Raw genomic sequence first — 24,280 nt, forward strand, 5'->3', positions numbered from 1 at the left:
ACAAGGATAGAGACATTCCATGAGCAACTGGAAAACAGAGGACTGAATCTTGGCAGAGAGGTACGGGCTAGACCCATTGATCTGAGTCATTCACATAAAAGTGATAGCTGAGTTTGTGGAAATGGATTGTCTTAGGAAAAGAGTAAAGAGGGAGGAGGAGAGTCAGGTATAGACACTTGGCAAATATTGACACTTAAGATATGGGAGAAGTCAGAGAAGGAGAGATTGGAGAGACAGGCGGGGAATTAGGAGAGTTCACAGAAAGCAAAAAGGATGAACGTTTCAAGGAGGGAATGGTCAGCAGTGGAGAGTTCGAGAAAAGTGAGTACTAAAAAAAAGGCCATTGGATTTATATATTGATTAGATGTCATTAGTAACCTTCATAGAATCATAAGTTTATGGCTAGAAAAGACTTAAGAGGTCATCAGGTCCCACACTGTCATTTCATAGATGAGGAAACAGGTTCAGGAAAAGTAACTGACTTGCCCAGAATCTCACAGCTAGTAAGTATCTGAGGTGGGATTGGGCCTTCCGGACTGCAAATCCAACATTCTATTCACTACAATGGAGCAGCAAGATAGGGGAGTGGATAGAGGCAGGAAGAATCATCTTCTGACCTCAGACACTTAATAGCTGCATGACCTTATATAAGTCATTTAACCCTCTTTGCCTCAGTTTCTTCATCTGTAAAATGAGCTGGAGGAGGAAGTGGCAAACCACTCCAGCATCTTTGCCAAGAAAACTCCAAATGGAGTCATAAAGAGTCAGACACTTTTTAACCACAAATCCACTATGATGGGTTGCCTCCCATCTTCAAGAGAACAGTTTCTATAGCGGTAGAATGATGTAGTAAGAATTTTGCAAAGCACTTTACTTATTTTATTTCATTTGATTCCCACAATAACCCTGTGAGGTAAGGGCTTTTTAATCCCCATTTTACAAATGAAAAAACTGAGGCTGAAAAAGCTTCAGAGATGATCATAACAATAGTATTTATGTTCACTTTAAGGTTTGCAAAGTACTTTATAAATATATCTAATTTTATCCTCCCAATAACCCTAGGAGGTAGGTGATATTATCATCTCCATTTTATAGATGAGGAAACTGAGGCTGAGAGAGTAAGTGGTACTTGCCCAGTGTCACATAGCTAGTAAATGTCCTGAGGCTGGGTTTGAACTCAGATCTTCTGGACTTAACCAAATTGAGTCACAGGATTACAGATTTAAGTGTTAGAAGGGTACATCAAAGCCATGGAGCCTGACTGTTCTTCTAATTTCCTGGAATCTGGGAAACTGATTACTGTCTCTTCTAAATTGCTTCTTTTTACTTTATCTTAAGAAGTTATAAAACACATTCATTGAAACAGCATTTATCCCTCTCCTGTCTTCGCCCCACATGTAGTTTTTTAAAGACAATTTAGAATATGATTTTAAAGAGTCTAGCAGCTAGACTATCCTTTTATTAAGGGGATTTGTTCTGTGAATTTTAGATTCAAAGGGCCGCGCTTGAGGACCTTGAGGGCCACATGTGGCCTCAGGGCCCCAGGTTCCCCACCCCTAGTCTAGCCTGAAAGCAGGAGATCATCATATATAGGAGACCCCACATAATCTCCTGCTGCAGGAGGGACAGGGAAGAAGAGGAAAAGACAGTCCTGTAATCATGGGAACCTTTTCCAAATTCTCTTTTGTTTCTGCTGCAAGGTTACTGAGAAGCACCTCAGACAGGGCAACTTTTCCTATTTCTGTTTGTTGGAAAGTCACAGGGAGGCAGCAGATGGATCCCTGGAATTTTCTCAGGACCGATTTGACCTGGCAGGAGGAATGAGGCTGTCAAGCATACATGACCTCCATTTTTCTGCCTTCCTGGAGGTTGGCATCAAATACCTATTGTAACTTCCTGAGATTCAGCATCAGATATCCTGAGCTGGTATGCCAGTGTTCTAGGGTAAGGAATGGAAAGGAGGGGTGCTTCCCCCAAGGTTTTTCCTAATTTCAAAGCTCAGAGACCATGTATTGCTGCCTTGGTATATTTACGCTAAATCAGTTTAATAATATACCAACACCAAAAGCAAGTTCCCCACCTCAGTATTTTTCCCTGATGCTCTGAAACCTAAAGTTCTGGCATTTCAAGATAATCTTCATGGGCCACAGGATTTTTATAGCCCTTTCCAATGAGCTAACAGATCTGTTCACATCCTTCATACACTCAGGAGGAATTGGAGGTCCTGAATGGAATTCCTAGCAATGTTTTTCTCCTGATGCCTTTAAAGTAGAAGAGGGAGGAACTGTTAGAGCTTAGACTTCCCCATATATACATTGTCACCGCTCACCAAAAAGCTGCCTGCCCATGTAAATTAAAATATTACTAGCAGAGATCCCATGATGAAACATGCTATTTAAAATAAATTTTCACAAGACACATTTTTAAGTTTAACCTTCATTATTGGCATTTTCTCCATCACTTCCTTAAGTATAGACAATCAAAAAAACCCTTGATTTGTAACTTACTGATTTTAAGGGTATTAATGCTCACACTGAAAATTTAAGAATCTACTCAAGCCAGTAGTAGCTGCATCCAGAACACTTCTGATGCTGCCCACCTCCTGACAAAGCAGTGATGGACTCAGGCCACAGAATGAGACGTAGAATTTTTGGACGCAGCCAATACAAGAATTTTTTTTTACTTCATCATGTGTATTTGTTACAAGGGTTTGGTTTTTCTTCTTTTTTTTCCCAAGGGAAAAAGAAGTGAGGGGCAGGGGGAAGAGAGAAAATAACTTTTTGTACATGGAAAAAGTAAAATTTAATTTATAAAAGAATGTTGGTAATGACAGGGGTAATAGCTGCAATGATTTCAGTAGCAGATTTACTTTTTAAACTAAATATAGAGTTAATATAGCCTTTGTTTACTACTTAGGGACAAAAGCAACTAGCTGCTGAAATTAAATTCACACAAACACAAACAAGCAAGACAGTCTGGGTATTACTATGTTACATTTAATAGATACTTTTAAAAACAGGCTAAGTGTAATAGAGATTCACAGTCTGATCTACTCCTTTTTTCTGTTTCTTGAATGTGGAAACATTGATGTTTGTCAGGTTTGTAATAAAAAAAAAGACAATTTTAAACCAACAAAAGATTAACAAATACTAAAGTATTAAACTCCATATGTACCAAAAAGTGAATTCTTTACCTTCAAAAGCAAAAGGAAGACTATGTCACCCTGTCATTTTCACTGAAGTCTTTTTATTTTGCAAGGCTGAGATACCATTCATATGTTCCATTGTAACGACTTCACTCATTAAAAATAATATTTTGCCTTTTTGATATAATAATAGTTTTATTAATAAGTTTAGAAGTTGCATTGGTCTTTTACTCTAACTCCCAAAAGCAACTATAATACATTTCCTTTCTTTTGTGATTTCTCTTTCTAACATTGTTGCATCTCTCCATCTCACTTTTTGAAAAATAATTAACCCAGTGTTTTAGAAAAATAATTATTTGTTGTCATTTAGTCCTGCCTTGCTCTTCATGACCCCATTTGGGGTTTTCTCGGCAAAGATACTAGAATGGTTTGCTATTTCCTCCTCCTCCAGCTCATTTTACAGATGAGGAACTAAGGCAAAGAGAGTTAAGTGACTTGCCCAAGGTCACACAGCTGGTGTCTCAGCTGGATTTGAACTCAGGTGCTGATGCTCCAGGCCCCATGCGCTAAGGGGCACTGTGCCACCTAGCTGCCTGTTGGAGAAAAAAAAATTAACTCAGCTAAATATTCTTTTGAGCTACTGGGTATGTGGGGTGGGAGAGTGATGAGAAAGATGGAGGATGATAGTAAGGGGTAAAAGGACCTCTCATAGCCTATATTATGATGTGAGAAAAAAGATAACATATTATAAAGAAAAAGGAATTTGCTTTAGAGTTAAGAAGACCTGGGTTCAAGTCCTTCTATTTACTCTGTGAATCTGGACAAATCACTTAAAGTCTCAGTGGCCCCCAGCAGCCTCTAGTACTATAAACTACAGACCAACTTGCTGGTCCACATTGACAGAGTTTCCACATCAGGAGTTCCCACTGACTGAACTCACAAGTCTCAACCAAAAATGAGTTTTCATACAAATGATGGAAGAACAACACCCACCCCATCCATCATGGCTAGGGAGCGCTGTGTCACCAGCTTAGGGAGGATTCTCAACTTTCAGTAGCCAGGAACAGGAAGGTACCTCACTGTGGCCACTTCAGATACTCCCAGCTGACTGCAAATTACCCATTGATGAGCTAAGTCTTGACTTTTCCCTCTTGCGGCAACCATAGCTGTATAAGTAACTATGCCCCAGACTATGCCTATGTAGGGAGCAAAATCAGATGGCAATGTATGTGTGAAGTGCCTAAGAAAGAGTGAATGTTATGTCCATGGGTTTCAGTTCAGTTGGTCAAAATAGAGGCCCTGGATAGATTCCAATGGCCAGAATTTTTGTTTTTAGTGTTTTATACCATTTTTGTTACTTGTCCAAGAGCCCTAGGAGATTCTAGATCCTCCAAAGACTGGACGCTTCTTGGGAACAGGGACTGTTCTTGCATTTTCTTTGTATCCCAGTGCTTAGCATAGTGCCTGGCACATTAGTAAAATGCTTAGTAAATGGTTGTGGACTGACTGATTGACAAGTCTCTCCTGACCTGACTCCTCACACACTGATGTGCTTTCCTTTAGCACATACTACCTTTCTATAGCGTCTGTTCTCAGGATGTTTCAAACTAGACCTGAGAGGAACTCCCAAGAGTCACACATTGCCAGGAAAAAAGATAATGCCTCTAACTTAAGTCTCTCCTGGTGCATTTATCCCTTGGTGACCACCAAGTTTGCTAGTGCTCCCCACCCACTGACAAAATTATTTTATCCTGATTTTGTGTACGTTTCACATTTACTAATCTCTACCAGCCGAATGTAAGCTCCTTTACAGCAGAACTGGTTCCTACTGTCTTTGTATCATCAGTAGCACCTAGCACAGCACTTGGTACATAGTACAATTTAATAAATGTTTACTAAATTAGACTGAATTTTAAAATCTTTTTGAGTATATATTTTACATCTCCTAGGTAGATTATGAACTCCTTGGAAGCACTGACCATATTAGGATCATAGATAGACTAAAGCCGGAAGAGACTTAAGAGTCACCCCTTTATTTTGCAGATGAGGACACAAGTAGCAAATATCAAAGGCAGAATTATGAAAACAGGTTTCCATCCCAGAGCTTTTCCACTAAACCATTCTAAAGAGAAATATAAATACCAGTTGGCAAAAGCCAACAGCAGCATTAGTCATAGTACTTTTCTAAAGCACCTAATGGGCAGGTAGGTGGCACAGTGGATAGAGTACTGGGCCTGGAGCCTGAGTTCAAATCTGGCCTCAGACACTTACTGGCAGGTTGACCCTGGGCAAGTCACTTAACCTTGTTTGCCTCAGTTTCCTCATCTGTAAAATGAACCAGAAAAGGAAATAACAAACCACTCCAGTATCTCTGCTAAGCAAACCCTAAATGAGATCACAAAGAGTCAGAAATAACTAAACATAAAAAACACCCAGTGGAGTTGTCAGTCCTCATTGGGTACTTAATAAGCATTGGCTCACTGAACATTATCATACCAAAAACATGTTATATACACGGCACAAAAAAAAAAGTCTTTCAGACAAAGGGGAAGTAGAGGAAAGGTTGGTGATTAGAAAGGCTGAAGTAGGGCTGAGGGGCTTGAAGCAGCCTGGTTTTCCCTCTGTTTGGAAGTGGAACAGTCGGGCATGGGAAGTGGGATAGAATGCCTTACATAGGCAGAAAGGGGAGGAGTAATTGTGCCTTCAACAGCATGAGCCACACACTTCTTTGTGACTATATCAGTCATAAAGCCCCAAGAGGTGCATGGCTTCTACAGCATACTTGGGTATCGGGGAGGGATGAGGGAGGGGAAGAAGCCACATTCACAACAGGTAAGCAGAGATTTTTTTTAAACCTCTTAAAAGAGGTGGGCTGTCTCCATCTAAGCTGAGATACCATTAGAGTGATGTATAGTTTCCTCCAGCTAAGATGAAGCCTACTAGAGAGAAATCTTCATGGGAGAAGCATGAAATGGAATAAACACTCAGAAGACAGGGGTTCGAGTCCCAGATTCCACCACTGACTAGCTGTGTGATAGCAAGCAACCCACTTCAGCTCTAATTTCCCCACATGTAAAATGAGGTGGCTAGACACCACTATTTCTGAGGGTCATCTGGGATGACCTGATTTTAGTTCTTTGATCCTAGAGGAAAAAGGTCTCAAGGCATCCTACTTTTCCTCTGTGTCCCAAAGAGCAAAATATAGAGCCTCAGGAATACAACGTGCTTGAAAACATAGGAAGGATCTAGGTGAGAGGGAAAGTTTGATAATGAGACAAGATAAATGGTGGTTCATAGAATCTTAGCACTGGAGGTCATTTAGACCAGCATCCAGATGAAGCATGAATCCCTTCTATAGCACCTCTCAATATGTCTAACTCCCTGTGTATGTGTATACACATACAAACACACACACACACACACACACATACACACATGCATGCACACACTTACATACAGACACAGGGAATGAGACATTTATATCTATAAAGCTATATATTTATGTGTATTTATGTCTATATACACATATATCTGCATGTGTGCATATATATTTATTATATATTGTGCATATGATATATTATAAAACAACAGTGCAGCAGAGATACAGGTGTTTAGAGGAACAGTCATTATACCAAAAGTTTTCACCTAAAGTTCTCCATTTAACAAATTAAGTGTAGCCTGCTCTCTACTAAACGATGCTAGGAAAAGAGATGACTAAAAATGATTTATTACTTCCTTCTCAGAATGCTAAAACATCTATTATTTGTACTATCCATTTGTGTACTTAATTAGTTACTGTCTTATGTTGTCATTTTGAGTCCAAGTCAGTATCAGTCAGGCAATGAAAAATAGGAAAGTTTTTTGGTTTTGTTTTTTTTAAAACAAGGATACAAACCCCAAGGAACTCACATTTTCCATGACTGTTGAGTATCCCCCCAAGATCTCTATGATGCCCAACATCCCCTTTCCCTGAACCAAGTCATCTATGCTGGTCCACCACAGTGGTTCATTTGTAACAACCCATGATTGTGACGGTAGTCATCTGCATTCCACTTCCAATAACAGCATACCCTGGGGAAGACCTGTACCACTGGTGGACAAATTTCTTCTCTGGGAAGTCAAGTCATCCATTCGTGACGATTGTCCCTGAACCCCCAGAGCACTCAGGAACTTTCCAGGTTGCTCTTGGAATGATCCCAGTGACTTGGTTCAGGAAGCCATGAGGAAGTAGCATGTCCATTAGCCAAGTAAACCCAAACCTAAGCCTGCTGCATAAGTGGTAGCACTCTCCTGACTGTTCCTGTATTCTAAAATACACTGGGGGTCAAAACCCATTCCCCACTACCCCTTTTCCCCATCCTATCCCTTCCCTTCCCATTTCCACCTGGCTCCTTAAATTAAGCAAGCTGTTCAAATGTAGAGGTTTGGTTTTTGTTTGTGTGGGTCTCTGTTTTAAGGAAAACAAAAGCAAAACATAAAAAATGAAGACAGGAAATATGTTTTTTTTTCTTTTTGCTACCCAAATCATGTAAGTGATTTCCAGAAGCCTCAATAATTTTGTTTACTTTGTACTCAACAGAAACTAATACATTTTGAGCAGCCTTCTGAAAAAAATATATGCATATATGTATGTGTATGTAGGTATGTATGTGTGTGTATGTATACGTATATGTACATTAAAATAAACACATATACAGGGTTTTTCTGAGGAATGACTGAAATGTACTGGATAATTGAATTTTTAGTAAATCTGCATTCTCACTATGATAAATCATTTGGAAATGGAATTTTCATAGTCTCAATATTTTCCAAGAAGTCATAATATAGCTTTGCCCAAAACAGTCCCAAATCCTTCCTAGTAACCAGGATCAGGGAAAAAAAAGCATAACTAAGAATTGCAAAGTAATAATTTTCCTTTGTTATGTGCCTTAACCAAATCTAAATTGCTGCCCCTTGGTCTTTTGGGGGGTGGCATATTCTTATTTCCTAGAGCTCTAAGCAAGCCAACATCCTCAATAAGGGCAGTTTAACCTCCTGTGAGATGCATTGGAATAATTTACCCCAGTTCTGTGGTGCCCCTATTATTGGGCCTAGGAGTCCTGATACTCAATCAACTGAGCATTAGCTGTCCATCTTCAGTCTTATGTTCTCTGTGGAATACCATATCTGAATTCAGAGGAAGCCAGATCAAAAGGGATTGATTATTGCTTTTCCAAGGGTCCTGATAGGTAGGTTAGATCACAGGTTAAGAAAGAGGCATTGGCTATCAAAGGTTTTCAAGAAAGAGGGACAGTGAAGCTAGAATTAGCATGGTTTGTGGCAGGCCATGGAATACTGAAGGAGCAGGTGATGGCTTGTCATTAATGAATAAGGAATCATTGCATCATTATAGAAGGTGGGCCTAGGGAATTGGACATGAAGATTTTAGGAAGAAGGTAGATTCCAAATCTCAAAAAGAAATTTGTAAGGATTATGAAGTGGAGATTTCAGAGATTAGCTGGGTTGAGTCATCAGCTGAGAAACTAACTGGAGAACTATTGGAAACTATTTCCATCCTGAAGGAAACAGTGTGATGGCTGGACTTACGTTTTATTATTAATTCTGACAGGGAAGATCTTACCTTAGGGAGCATAGCAACACTGTCATCAGGATATGCGATAACTACATCCTTACATGCTAAAGCTCAAGTAACTTGAAAATAAAACGAATGGGGAAAATATTAGACCAATTACAGTAATCTGAAATTTTTCTGGTTAACACTAGAAAGAATTCCTCAAGGACTAAGCTCCAGAAATGCTAGAATAATTTGGTATATTCCCTATAAACATAGGTATCATCATCATCATCAAAGCTTTAGCTATCAGAAAATAAGTCAAATTCTGTCCAAGAAATAAGTAACTTTTCAGGGCTGGAAAGAGTTAATTGCCAGAGAATTACTGAGGCATTAGGGAGAATAAAGCTCAATATTTACAAAGTTCCCTCCATAAAATGCTTCATAAATATGGACTATTTACATACACATAGTACTCATCAAAGTGAAATTATACTTCAGAGCTTCAATGCTTTCATGGATCCATCATCTCTTCCATGTGGATAACCCTTCCAGTGGTGCCGATAGCAATCTACTAGTCACCAATCTCTTTATGTAGAAGTGGTAGTTGAGTTTATGGGAATGAACGAAATTACCAAGAGAAAGAATGTCGAAAGAAAAGATAAGAGGACAAAAAATGAATTTGTTTTTTTTTATCACCAGTATATCCCATTAGCACTTATTTACTATTGAAATCAATAAAAAAAAAATCTGGACAAGTAAGTATTTACTTTGAATCTTTGGGTTTGTTAAGGTTTCTCCAATGCTACCTCAACCTGACATTTTCATACATGTCATTTTAATGGCATTTTTCTTACCTAAATATATCAAAAACTAAGGAAACATCATCCAAATGAAATGGCAAGTGCTATACTATGAAACTAATACCCAATCTATGATAATTCACAAAGGGAAATTTCAAATTCTCACCAAAAATCTAAGTAGCTTCTTTGCTAAATGCATTATTTTTGCTGATAGAGCTTTGAGATTTGGGGATCACAAAAGTGTATTCTCGAGCTGAACATAAAAGAATCTATGAAACACATCAGAGAATAATTAGGAATCCCAGCTAGGGAAACTGTAAATGAGATAAAAAAGGGCATCTTATAAATATGGAACCTTAAAAGTGGTAAGAATGTGGGAGACATAAAGTAAAAAAAAAAAAAATAGAAAACTGAATGCTCCAGAGTGAGGTCAGTAATGCAAACCAAGTAAAACTCATTCATTGGACAAACTAGGAAATTGCCTCTCTATGTTGAAAAACTATAAGGAATATTCCCTTTTTGATATGCATATGGAACTCTGACTCATGTTGCAGATTCAGGGAACATGGCATATGCCCAAAACTGTCATTTCCATTCCGTGTGCATCATTTTGATTTCATGTGCATCTATGCTAATTTCCTTTCTCCAGCCTATTCTTGAGGTCTTAGCAGGACAGATGTGCTGTTTTACAGGGCAATAATCCACTTGGTGGGTGGATAACCAGGAGGCCTTTGGTTTTCATCATTTACTTCAGTAAGAAAACTAGACTATTGCCTTGTAAAACAGCATGTGTTCCATGCCCTGATTTCACATGTAACCTAACCTATGGAACATCCTCTGTACTGCCAGCCAAATATATAAATGTTTAGGAGGATAAAGAGCAGCACGGATGCATCTGGGTGGGGGGAGATTTTTTTTAATCATAGTTAAAATCAGTGATGTAGTTTTTAAATGTAAATTATTCACAGTCATAGGGACTGACCAAAATTCAGCCCAGGCCTGAAAGAAATCAGTCAGGGAACTTTTTAAAAAAAAAACAAACACAAAACTAATCAAGATAGAAAAAGTGACCAACAATCCAATACTTTAGGCTACTGATGCACCATCTCATCAGCTGTATCGTTACTAGGGCTGGGAAGTATATAAGCACAGCTGGGGAAAATGTCATGAACTGGGTTTTATGGTTTTATGGAGAGGCAGGGTGGTATATGGAAAAGAGCACCAAACTAGGAGTCAGAAGACCTGTGTTCGAATTTGAATTCTATATTCTCTGAGGCTCAGTTTCTTCGTCTATAAAATGAGGGCTGCCAACTTGCCAGCAGGTACTTAACACTACCCTACCTCAGAGAGCTGTGATGAGGAAAGTGGCTTATAAGGAAACTACAGACTATTAAGAAGGGAAATTCTTGACCCACCGGGGATAAGTGAGCACTTTGCATACAGGGAATGTTTGCCTCAGCCCTTTACTTAATGGTTTTCTTTCAAGCAGCTTCTTATCTTATGGGCATCAATAGATGTTTTGTGATAAATTTCAATAGATAAATAAATAAATGTTGTTAAAAATATTGATAACTAGAGCAGAAAGATACCATTGACCATTGATAAAGAACTGTGTAGGATGATCTTATCCGTGTCATGCTTTTCATCAGTATAGTTTAGAAGCAATGAAGGAGAAAAAGGAAGGAAGGAAAGAGGATGAGAGAGAAAGAAAGGAAGGAAGAGGGAAGGAAGGAGGAGAAAGTGCTTTGTAAAGAATTAATATATAATAGGAGTTCTATAATGTGACCTATTATTTATAAGTTGTTTGGTTTGTTTATTTTTAATGTTTAACCTTTCTCTAGGCAACTTCGGCTGCCTCTCAATAGTAGGTAAAGAACTGACCTTGGAGCTAGGAAGATGTAATTTCAAATCCAGCCACTACCACAATTGGCTATGGGATATTTGGGTAGCTACTTAAGCGATAGGTTCATGTGGTAACTCTAAGAATATAAGTTTCAGAGAATGTATCAACATAAGTTGATGGAAGAACCTCTCTCCCTTATGAGTTCCCTATCCCAGTGATCACAGATTCAAGGCTAGTTAAAATTGCCTTTATTCAAAAAGACACCTAACTTTATTATAAATTCAGGATTTTATACCATTATTTTGAGAGCTTCCTCGTGTTGTATAATACTATTCTAAAGACCTCACAAACCCCACTAGGAAGCAAGCAGGTGGGGGGGGGAAAGGAAAGTAAAAAGGTGAATCCTGACAAAGGTGTCCCTCAAACTATTCAATGCAACAATCCCTGATGGAGCATATGGAAATGACTTTAATGTACATATGTACATTATCACCACTAACAGCATATAGAAACCACATACCCAGTCCATGATGACCATTCCCACTCCCCACTCCCACTCTGAATCCTGAAAGTGAGACATTTGGAAAGATAGAGATGAGAAAAAGAAGCTAGCAGGTATACCTCTACGCCAAGATATTTATTTCAGAGTCTAGTCATCTAACCTTTCTCTGGTACAATACAAAAATAGTTAATATTTTCTTCTGACAAACCCTTGCCAAGATCTAAATGTCTTTAGGAGCAACATCACGATCCATGTTGTTTCAGTTGTCATAAGTGACGTGTCAGCTACCTGAATCCTTTCTATTCATTTTACGCTTCAAGCTTTCTCTATATAGTCTCATAATAATCATAATAAAGGACATTCACATAGCCTGTTAAGGCTTACAGAGTGCTTTTACATATATTATCTCATGCAATTCTCAACAACCTATATATTATTTTCTCCAGATGAGGAAACTAAAGCTTAAAGACCTAATTATGCCCATAGCCTCACAGCTAACATAAGCAGAAAAGAGGAAAATTCTGAATCCCGATATCTGTGGACTCCAAGTTCCGTATTCCTTTCCACGCCACACTCCTTACTAATTACTTAAGTGTACACTAACATTGTGTTCTGTTATGGCTCAAAATAAGTATATTCTCCTCTAACCACATGTTTTAAATGAAACTTTTTAAAGCTAATCAATTATCACAGGATATTACTGTTTTCCAGTTATTAAGCAAAAATTTTTCCAAATATTAGGTATAGGTAAAATATGAGACAGAGTATGTTATAACAAAGACCTGTATTCATCTACCTGGCAACTGACTTTGAGGATCAATCTACTTTTGATTTCTTCTTAATATCAAGAGTTAAACTCTGTGCATGTCTTCCCACACATTGTGATTGGGTGTTTTTCATCTTCTTTAAAACCCTGAACTACCCTCCCCCTTCTTCCCCCATTTCCAATCTCTTTGGGAGGAGAGGAAATCAATCTTGCCTTTGTTATTTACTTTGGCCTTCTCAAAAGTCTATGTAAGAAAAGTCAGTATGATTCAGGTGGGATCTAATGTTCTTGTTTCACAAGTGTGTGCAGAAAGGAAGCCTATAATTTCCAAGCATTCTTTCAGGAAGTTTGTATTCTCTGTTTTCCAGGGAGCCTTTACTTTCCATGGGAGTATGATAGACATGCCATTACTGAAGCAGGCACAGAACATTGTTACGCTTGCCACAGCCATCAAGAAAAAATGATCTGCTAAAAGAAACTCTCCCCAGGTGGGCGGAACATATACAGTGGGTTTCTTAAAGAGGGACTGTCACACTGGGGACTTGTTAGTATGCCAGATTGGAATATAATTCCATTTAGAGCTCATGTTAGTTTTTATTTTAGTTAATATACTGGAGCACTTCTCCCAACTACACCTTATCAGAAAGATGGGCTTTCTCCCCTTTGGCCCCAAACTTAGGGTCTCACAGTGTTTTTCCTACTATGATGTATAAACTGGCTTACAATTTCACTGGTCTGTCAAACCAATGGAAAAAAGGGTTTGAGAGGATGCTGAACCTTTTTTCAATCATATACTTCCTAATCACTCTCACTCTGTTAGGAATTGTTCACTTGTGAACTTGTGAATGAAATCACAAGCTATTCTGGGCCCCAAATGTCCCCTTTTATAAAATGTTAGATTAAAAGAATGATGTCTGCTTCAAAAATATGGAGGAAAACAATCAGGGTTCTGGGAGTGAGTAGATCACTTACTCTTATTTACTTATGAAAATATCTTTTTAAAAATAAATATTCCAGGTTGGGTTCTAGGTTTAATAAGAAAAAATTAACAAAATATATGTATACGTGAAAGAGACTTTATCCTGTGTGAATGTTTTGGATCCCTAGTTACAGATAATTAAAAAATAAATTCAAGAAAACTCCAAACTCTATGATGTCACTCCCCCCCTTTATTTCCCTGTTTAACTGTTTGCCATTCAGGCTATTCCCCCCCCCCCAATGTATGGTGGGGACAAGACTCGTCTGCAATAAACTTGTACTCTGAGAAGACACAATACAGCTGAACTGGTGCATATGGTCTCCAGTCCGATTTGCATCACATTAGAGATACTGCTACAGGTCATATGGGTGGTGTGGTTAACGGGCTTAGTAAAGCTGTTTTGAAGAGGTTAACCCAGCTTGTAGTAAGGGTAAATAAACATAACAACCGACCATTGTTCTCTATTCAGCATGTACTCTTATATTGAAGGCTAAAGGGTATTGAAGCCGCCAAGGATCAACTTGTGGTTGCCAGAGGACGCCAAGGAAGTTTGAAACACCAACAATCAGAGATTTTGTTTCTGTTCCTCATTAAATCATGAGCTTTTGTGTCCAGACTCTGAACGACTGTTCTTTAAGAAATTAACAGAATGGGAAGTTTTAAACTCTGCACCAACCTTTTCATGACCTACACAGCAGCAATGCTGATACACTTAGACAAACACCACGGGGAAGGCTGTTCTGTTTATTTAAATTTGTAAATAGAAAACAGTTGTTTTTTAGTTTCATTTTTCCCCAGACCACCCCCTCCTCCTCCCCCATGTCCCTTTTGCATATGTCCTATATGGCCCCTATGACATCTCCCAACCAGGGGCTGATCTTTCTTCCCTAGCTCTCTCTGTTGAATGGCTACTTTAATAATTTTCACCTCAAAGAGGTTTCTGATGGAAACAGAGGATGTGAATAAAAGTTGCAAAATGAACTGAAAGAAAAGATTCATGGATTGAAACTACACACTCCAACACCCACCCCACACAGCTCAAGACAAGAAAGGTGCAACCAGAAAGGACAGGGCAGTAGCAAACAGTCAGAGCTCCACTGGGAGTTTAGTTTGTAGCAACCAGCTCCTGTTCCTGAAGCTGGGATAGAAAGAGAAAACTTCGGGCATGGAAATGATCCAGCTCATTGGAAGCTCTGACCCTTCCAAGCAGCAGGACCAGACTGCCTCCTTTCACCCATTAGCCAACCTTGAAAGAAGTCAGTGCCACCCCTACACCCTTCTGCCCCTGCTCCACCTTAAATTAAGAGTATGAATAAGAATCTTCTTACAAATGAGAATGATTTCCCTAATTCAAGTGGATCAGGAATTCACATCTGTAGGGCTTGGGAGGGTGAAGGAATAGGAAGCAAAGACCCAGACATCTACTGAGTTCCTCTCCAGAAAGGCCCAAAGGAGGACGCAAGAAGTAATCAAAAGGTGTTTGAATGGGGGGGACCAGGTAATGGAGAGGGAATAGGAACCTGCCCAAACACCCTTTATGTTTTACAAACTCAGAAGACACACTCGCCCACTAGGCAACATGGTGTGGTGGATAGAGTGGTGGACTTGGAGCCAGGAAGAGCTGCCTCAGACATGTTTTAACTGTGTGGCTTTGGGCAAGTCACTTAACTCTCTGACTCGGTTTGTCATCTTGTAAAATGAAGGAGCTGGATATGATGTTTCCTAAGGTTCCCTTCCAGCTCTAAATCTGTGATCTTATGAAGTCTCACGAGAGTATCCCAGGTTTTGTACCATCCATTGTGGAAAGGGCTAAAAATGTCTAAAAAGAAAAATAAAGTCCTGGCTCTTAGCACAGCTTTAGAGGTAGCCTTGTAGGAGATTGAATTGGATTTTAAAATCTGAATTTGGTTGGGTTTTGTTGTTGTTGTTGTTTTTGCTGCTTATTAGCTACGTGACTTTGGACAAGTCATATCAATTCCATAGGCCACATTCCCCTCATCTAACAATAATAATAAATAATAGCAGCATTTATATCTGCTTTAAGGTTTACAAAGCACTTTACCAGTGCTTTTGCTTTTGCTCTTCACAACAACCCTGTGAAGGAAATGCTATTGTTATCCCCATTTGCAGATGAGGAAATTGAGGAACTCAGATTAAGTGATTTGCAGAGTCATACTAGTAAGTGTCTGAGGTTGGATTTGCACTCAGCTCTTCCTGAGCTGTCCCACATCTAGTGCCCTATCCACTGCCCCACCTAGCTGCCAGGGGATTAAAGTAAATCATGGCCCCTTCCTGCTTTACATCTTACAAAAGCTGCTCCCTGTGGTGTTAAGATAGGCTCTGGCCATACAAAAGTATTTCCAGAAAGAAGCCAGTAGCCTACCTAACAGCTACTACCACTACCTAGTCTGTCCTTTGTGGGGAAATCACAATCTCTCCTCTAAGCAATGATGGCCCAAAGGAGTGAAATGCCCTATGGATGCATGACATCCAACTATCCAACATACTGGACTTTTGCTCAGGTACAAAGGCATCCTGAATTGAACTTTCAGCTGATCACTGCCAATCTCAGCCATGCTATGGTTTCCAATGATACTACTAAAGCCTCTCTCTCTCTCTCTCTCTCTTTTTTTTAAAGTTAGGCAATGGGGTTAAGTGATTTGCACAGGGTCACACAGCTAGTAAGTGTTATGTGTCTGAGGCTAAATTTGAACTCAGGTCCTCCTGAATCCAGCGTCGGTGCTCTCTCCACTGCGCCACCTAGCTTCCCCAAAGCCTACCTTTCTTAAGGGCCAGAAGTATATGGATCTCTGAACAGACAAACTTTTCAGCAGAACTTTCTAGAAAACCCATGAGAGTGGAACTGATCAAGCATACCAGTAACAGGGAAGAACACGGGTTGACAGGCTAGGATATATTTTATCCTCCTTTTATCTTTAGTTGTACTTTCTTCAAACTGAATCAACGACATCAGGGTGATACGTTGGAAAGGGCATTAGATTTGGAATGAGAGGACCTTGGTTTGAATCTTTCCTCTACTTAATAATACCTGTGTGACCTTAGGCAAGCCCTTTTCATCTCTTTGGGTCCCAGTTCCCTCCTCTGTAAGATGATGGTGTTGGCAGATATACTTTAAGGTCCCTTCTAGCTCTAAAAATTATGTTGCTGTGGCACTGAAATCTTCAGAAATGATAAGAATACACATTTCACTCATAATTCAGTAGTCATTTTCTATACCAGGGCATGAGGATGGGTGCCATCAGAGCCTTTTGAGATTGACCAGAAGATTTAGCAAAATGCTCAGAACCTGAATAAAAGTACCAAACCTAACACAAAACCTTTCCTAGTATTCCAGAAAGAGAACTTAAACCCTTTCAGGAAAAAAAAAGTATTATGTCCTTCCCCCCCCCTTGGTGCACCAATTTCCAGTATCTGGGGTCATGGAAAGACAAAAGACATCCATGGGGTCCCCTCCCATCTTTCCACCCTTGACATTTTGTTACTATCCTGGGTATAAGGGGGCATCCAGAAGAAGAAAGAAAAAAAAAACAGGAAAAATTGCATCTCTAATGTGCATGCCCGACAGAAATTAATACGTTCTATTTGAAAATAAAGTCTTCACCCAACTCCTCAGAGCTAAGTAATGTATTCTAAGAGTAGGACCTTGAGGCTAATCTGATTAATTAAAGACTATACCTGTTTATATTTTCTGTAGCTCATCATAACCCTCCTTTGCATATTACCCTCCTGTTATTAATTCTTGGGTGACTAAATTATGGGTAACACTATTAAAACATTATCAGAACTAATGAGAAACAATTACTTAGAAAATGAGCTGGGACAAGATTGAGTTGAGGACATTGGTGGTGATCACCATAGATTAGTTTAATAAATCATCAGGTGCAGTGCAAGGCGAACTGTATATATTCAAAGCCCTGTCACAGGAAAATGAAAATGAGATTTTTTTTGCATAATTTTTTCATTAATCTCAATAGGACCCGTGTGGTGTAGATTGTTTTATTCCCCTAATACCTCGCCTGAGGGGGGGTTCCCAATAATGTCTTCATTGTTTTACTGAGGTCTTAATGACAATCTGTGACAACCTCATTTTATTGTATGGAGGATTATATCAATACAATCATGTATTATTGAAATGGTGTGAGGAAGGGTACTCTAGCATGTCCACTCCAGACTCAGAAGTTACCAAGTTCCCAGGGAATTGAAAGCACTCAAGTCAAACGCACTCCACATTCCCAAATGTTAAATATAAGGGACAAGTAATATCTGTCCCCCTTCTTGGGGGTTTCTGTCAGACTCTGACAAAAAAAAAGGTGTTCCCTCTAAATAAAAAGTATTAAGATGCTCTTCCTCTAGGTATTGAAGTGTCCTCATTTCTGACTCTGATTTGCATTTGACAGTGACATTGTTTCATGATATATTTTGCTTGCTAGTAAAGGGAACAGACTGACACTCTTTAAAATGTATATGTACAGTATTATTACTAACACCATATGAATTCTTATTAATTTTGTTGGGGAAATTGACCTTTGATGTTTTGGATGTTGGGTTTTTTTTAACGTTTCCATAAGAGGGAAAAATGAGTTTCGTGTTCTTTTCATATTAAGGAAAATTTGTTTTTATAGGCTCAGTTTACCTTAGGATGCTTGAAATGTTTTCTATTTTTTATTCCTTTTCCCCCTAGTGCTAGGAAGGCAATTGATGAAACAAAACAGATTATAAGATTAACAGCAGGATTTTGTGCATATTAATGCTAGCAAGGGGCACCTAATGGGTTTGTAATTGCAGATCTTGTGCTCTGGATTGGGGACTATAGTCCTTCTACAGCAAAGACCCCCCTGTGAGGTTTTCACATTGGAACTTAGGGGAAAAGTGAGGGGGGGAAAAAGTAATTACCAGACCACAACATTTAAATGTTAAAGCCCTTATTCTTTCTTTCAGCCTTCAATTGAGGTGGGGGAGGGGGGAGGAATAGAGGGAAGAACGGGGGAAAATGGAAAATAAATTACTTTCAAATAAGTAGGTTAGCACCTGAATGCTGGGGTGGTGTGGTTAGGTCCCTTATGTGTTTTTGTGGGGCTTTTTATTGCTTGGTTGTTCTTTTCATACTACTCAATATCTGGTAACGTATTTCCTAACGAATCACCTACAATGATCGGTGATAAAATTAAAGTGAGCAGTAAGAAGGGACCGGAATCATCCAAACCTGACTTGTCTGTTAAAAAAAACAAAACAAAACAAAACCGTTATCGAATACGCAAGCCTGTAGTCTGCTGGAGCACTTCGCGATATCTTTTGGAGGTTTGGGTTCTCCCCCAGGTCTATGATATACGAGTTTGTCGATTTCTTTCCCAGAAAAGTAGAGAGAGAGAGCTCAAAACTTTGTCCAGTGCAGCGTACCTTGAGTCCCCGACGTGCCTAGTCGAGTGCACTATATGTGGCTGTGTGCTCCCCGCGACTGGCGGGTGCACTGCAAGGCCTGCCTTGGGCTCGTGGGATCCCCGATGGTTGCGCTGATCCGTCCGGCCAGGTCGCCCGACTGGATTGCCCAGTGGTCCCTCCGCGGAGCTGCGGTGGAGGGAAGCCTAGTTTGTGGGGAACTGCTTAGAAGCTTGCCCGGTTAGGCCCGGGGAGCGCGAGTGCGTGACACCATGTGAGGAAACTCGCGAGTGGGTCCGGGAATCCAGGCAGTTAGCGTGACGAAAAATCTTTAAAATCCTACGCACCTTTCCATGCCTTATTCCAGTGCTAGCAGCCTCTTCTCACCAAAGCAAAGAAATCTGTCGTCCCTCCGTCTTCTCGGAGGAAGAACCCTGCAGGGCCCTGGGTCACCCCTTCCCTAGTCCAGGGAATAGTTTTCACGCCTCCGCCAGCCCGTCATTCCCAGCCCACTGGGTCCTAGGAGTCTGACGGACTCCTGGACGTATTTTTTAAGGAGAGACCCGAAGGAAAAAAGGAAACAAAATCCGCCACACTGGGTCTGGGTTCAACGTGTATGTGCGCCTGTGTGTGTGCTGGTCAGACGGGGACAAGAGCACCTCTCGGCGTTGCCCATGTCGGGTCCCAATCCATTCTGCCCCGTGTGCTCAGTGCAGGATAGAATTCTCCTCCTGGATTTATTTAACAACTCCCCAGGAGGAATCTAGGGTAGGAGAGGAGAAGGTAGGTTGGACGGCTCCAGAGGAGCAGGGCCGAAGTCCCTCTGTTGACAGAAAGAACAGGCTTAAGGGCCTTCTTTGTGTGAGACCCTAACCGGAGCCCCGGACCCCTCCAGGATGCTTGGCCTCTGGTTCCCAAACCCAGGCGTGCGCACAGCTGTTCCTCTTGAGGCTCGAAGGGGCCCTTCAAACCCGTGCGAGCAACAAGCACTCCCTCCCTCCTGGGACCCCAAACATCACGGGCCTGGGGACCCACCAGGACACGTGTGTGAGGCTATGCGCACCCTCCTTTGAGCTTCTGGGTCCCCAGGCTCCCGACTGACATTAGCTTTTTGGTTTGTTTGTTTGTTTTTTCCTCCTGCTTGGGGAAAGGGATGTCTTTTTTGAGGGGAAGAGGCAGGCGAAACACCTGCTTCGCTCCAACCGGCCGCAGGAATTGGGTTCAGGAGGTAAGCGGGCACGAAATAGAGAGATATCGAGGCTACCGCGACCGCTGCCCGTTCCCTGGTTGGCTGCCCTGTGTCTGTGTGTCTGTCGCGCTGTCTGACTGTAATGGTGGCAGATCAAAGGCTGTCCCGTGTCCCCGCGGAGCCCGGGACAATCCCGCGCCTTTGTGCGCTGTTGCTAGGAGCCCAGGAAACTAAAAGAAAGTGTCAGGAGCATGTTAATCAGACTCGTTACAGTGTAACAATAACGTCTCTCTCCGATCTCCCAGGCTCCCAATCACCCCTCAACACACCCCGCACACATGGAGCGTCCGGACACCTGCGCGGGAGACCCCGGATGCCCCTGTTTGGAAAATACCGCGGCGAGCTGCTTTAACTTGACTACAGTTGACATCCCCCTCACCACTCACGCCGACCGGTGCCCAGATTGCCCTTCTTTCTTTCAAATACACCCCAAATATTTTTCTCAATCTGTATCACCTTAACCCTAACCCTACTCGGTCAGCTGAGTCCTAAGGCAGCCTGGCACCTTTCCCTAGCATTTCTGTCTCACTTCCACCAAAGGAGTCGTCTGACTGTATTTCTAGAATTTTTTGAGCCACACTCTCTCCTTATTTCCACAACTGTTTTTCTAGGGTTTCTCTTTCAGACCCACTTTTGTTGGAACCAGACATCTGTATCTTAGGTGAATTTGAGGCAATGATTTTTGACACATTTATTTACAAATATGAATCCTTTACTTGTTTGAAGTAAGCAGAAGAGAAGTAGTAGAAAGGATTTTTTTTCCCCAAGTGAAGATTGTGCTGTTATTTCTGTGCCACACCCCCCCACACACAAACTGCAGGAAAAAAATATTTTGTTCTAATTGTTTATTCTTTTAAAATTCAATTGGGTTGGTGTGAGATTAAAGCCAAAATTTACAGAAAGATAAAAGAGTAAAAAGCATTTCAAATGCTAAAACAAAAATTTTAGCTGGATCTCAAGTAAAATACAAACCACAATGTAGAAATATGACAATGATCCATCACTCCATCAGGAGTACAAGTTAAAAACTAAATGTCTTTGCAAAAATCAGACACCATGTTCATTTTTTCAAATATTCTGAATGCTACTCAAGTTCTTTAGCCACTTCCCACGTACTTCTTTCCTCAAAGTTAGTAAAATAATATCTAAGGGCTTGTTTTTGCCATGCTTTAGGAAACTGAATGGGTTTGTCCAAAGATATGAGTGTTAGATTCATTCTGGTCTTTATATTTGCAAACAGATTTTCAGGTTTGATGATAAAATACTCAATTCTGGACCACACTTTCCTCTTAGCTGTGCATATAGGATTGGGATCACATTCCCTGAATTCAGAGCAGAATGTGGTGGACAATTCAAATTGCTTTTGACAAGTACTCAGTGAAAGACAAGCTTCTGGGGATGGAGGCTGCTAAACCCCACCCCCAAATGAAATCTTGCTCAAGAAATCAGTCCATCCAGAGGGAGGACTGAATGAGCAGCAATTTAGTGATTCACTCATGTCACCAATTAATTTTGTGGGCCCCTTGGGGCCCTCAGAATAGGTAGAAGGTCTTGTTCTCCAGTTATACCTCTGTCTTCTGACTTGGCTCATGTGAAATACATGTGAAGTATTTTGTTTTTTGTTTTTCTACATTCCTTCTGTAACCAACACATACATCTTTATTAGAAGGCTAAGTATATATAAATATCCCAACAATATGACACTGTGTGCCTTATTGTTGTCTTGAAGGTGCTCTGGGTTCTTCTTATTTTGACATATTCTTTAAAATTTAGTAATTTCCCTGTGCTTAGGCTAGGTAAGAATAGAGAGGTTTGATGTGATCAGGTTTATTAAGTGTCACCTTATTAAGTAGTTCCCACCTAAAACACTTTTCCAAACACTATGTTCACTTTTCTATTGGTTTTGTTTATATGGCTAAGTTTACATGACATTGAATTCAATGGAATGAAAAAAAAAATCTCGTTATTTAACATTGTGTAGATGAGGTGTGTCAAACATTCGACCCACCTGATGATGAATGTTTTGGCCATAGTGAGCCACCAAAAAAAGACCAAAATACAAAAATAAAATGGCATTTTACCATTCACTGTATGCACATTAACACATACAGTGAAACTCATTTTCTGGAACAAAATTTTGGCCTTTCTTTGTATCTCCAGCACATAGCAAAGTGCCTAGCACACAGTAAGTGCTTACTAAATGTTTGTTGACTGAAAGATTAACTGACTGATGACATTATTAAATGTAAGTTCTGTTGGTCTACACCAGTGGTATGAAACTCAAATAGAAACAGAAGCCACCAATCCATGCATAAACACCTCTGCTGGCCACATATTGACTTAATTTTAAAATGTAATATTATCTAGGTTTTATTGTATTTTTATTTATTTTGTCAAATATTTCTCAATTACATTTTAATCTGGTTCAGGCTACTCGGGAGTGCTGTGGGTTGCATGCAGAGGTGGGTCGAATGTTTGACACCTCTCATCTACACAATGTTAAATAATGAGATTTTTTTTCATTCAATTGAATTCAATGTCATGTAAACTTAGCCATGTAAACAAAACCAATAGAAAAGTGAACATAGTGTCTGGAAAAGTGTTTTAGGTGGGAACTACTTAGTAAGGTGACACTTAATAAAATTTAGAGAATTATATTAGTGTAAAATTAACTTAACTCCTTTGAGCTTAATGGAAGAAAGTAAAACAAAGTTAATGATTTGGCTGGATGTTCTCCTTCACATGTTTTGAGAGAAACATGCCACCCTCTCTGGCACAGAAAAGAGAAAGCTTCCTTCTCTCTTGAATTATCCCCAGCTACCAGAAGCCTATTTAGCTCCCTCCAAAGGAGCTTTACAACACTTCCTCAAAGTTGGCATAACAAACCTCCTGCCAAGCAACATACCAATAGCCTCTATGCCAGTGGCAGGATTGGTATTCATGTGGAATTGCCAGAGATGCCTTGATCTAGTCCTCTTTCTAGACTGCATGGCGTTGTGAAACAAACTCTAGATTTAGAATCAGAAGACCTGGGTTCAAGTCCCAGGACTTCTGACTTGCTATATGGCTTTGGGAAAATTGCATAGCCTCCTTGGGCTTACTTTTCCTGTTGTAAAAGGAGGGGGTTATCCTTACCTAGATGGTCTCATGAAAGTCCCTTCCAGTGTTAATGCTCTGGGAGTCTCACATAGCAACTGATAAAACTTCACCCCAAACACCCTTTCATCCTTTAAACCAAAGGCTGTCAAGATTCACCTTCAATCCATTTAAGATACAGCCATCATTTGACTGACAGTATGACAGATGCATTCCAGCGATTGGCTGTAAACTGGACATCTGTTAAAATTACTTCAGTCTTCTTATGGTCTTCCATTATTCAATATTCAACAACCATTTATTAATTGCCAGTGGAACACTTAAAACTTGGCCACATTTCAAAGAAGCCAAGCCTTTTTCTTCACTTTTGTCCTGCCACTGGGCGGACTTCAATGTCTCAGAAAGAGAGAATGAGGCTGATGAATTTGTGCAACTTTGCCTCACTGAAATCCAATTCACAAGCATGTCAAGACATCACCATTGATGTCATTGGTTGTCTTCGAAAACCAAAGACTAACAACAATTAATTGCCTACTGTGTGCAATATTCTGGGTAGACACTAGGGAAAACACAAAGATAAATAAGACAAAATTCCTCCCCTCAGTATCCTTAAAACTATTAAATCAGAGTTCTATTCTTATGGGTTAAAAAATAACACCCCCCCCCAAAGGCTTTTGGAAACTTTTGACAAGTAATTAATTATTTTAGATATTGGCACCAAGTGATATCCTTCTACATACTGAGTACTTTTTAGTACTTTCTTGACTGCAGGTTCTCCTTGCCTTAATTTTCCTCAAACCACTGGAGTTTCTCATCTAATTAAGAGACATAGGCTGCAATATAACACTTGGATAAAATTTATGATGTACTCACTACAGAGTAGTATATTTGTTGAATTAACATTACGATAAAAAGTAAACAAACACTGTCATCAATCTCAACCTACCCT

At 40.1% G+C, this 24,280-nt stretch overlaps 1 protein-coding gene across 1 annotated transcript in view; it reads left to right on the top strand.

The window, feature by feature from the left end:
* CLYBL (citramalyl-CoA lyase) overlaps positions 1-14,205 on the top strand; it is a 187,403-nt gene extending 173,198 nt beyond the window's left edge. The window contains 2 exon segments of the mRNA XM_020964048.2: positions 12,979-13,098; positions 14,079-14,205. Coding sequence (XP_020819707.1) covers positions 12,979-13,074 — 96 coding nt within the window. The 3' untranslated portion in view covers positions 13,075-13,098; positions 14,079-14,205.
* Positions 14,206-24,280: the final 10,075 nt, after the last annotated feature.

Source organism: Phascolarctos cinereus, unplaced genomic scaffold, assembly GCF_003287225.1.
Source record: "Phascolarctos cinereus isolate Bilbo 61053 unplaced genomic scaffold, phaCin_HiC Scaffold_7;HRSCAF=346, whole genome shotgun sequence".
In the NCBI taxonomy this organism is placed as follows: Eukaryota; Metazoa; Chordata; class Mammalia; order Diprotodontia; family Phascolarctidae; genus Phascolarctos; species Phascolarctos cinereus.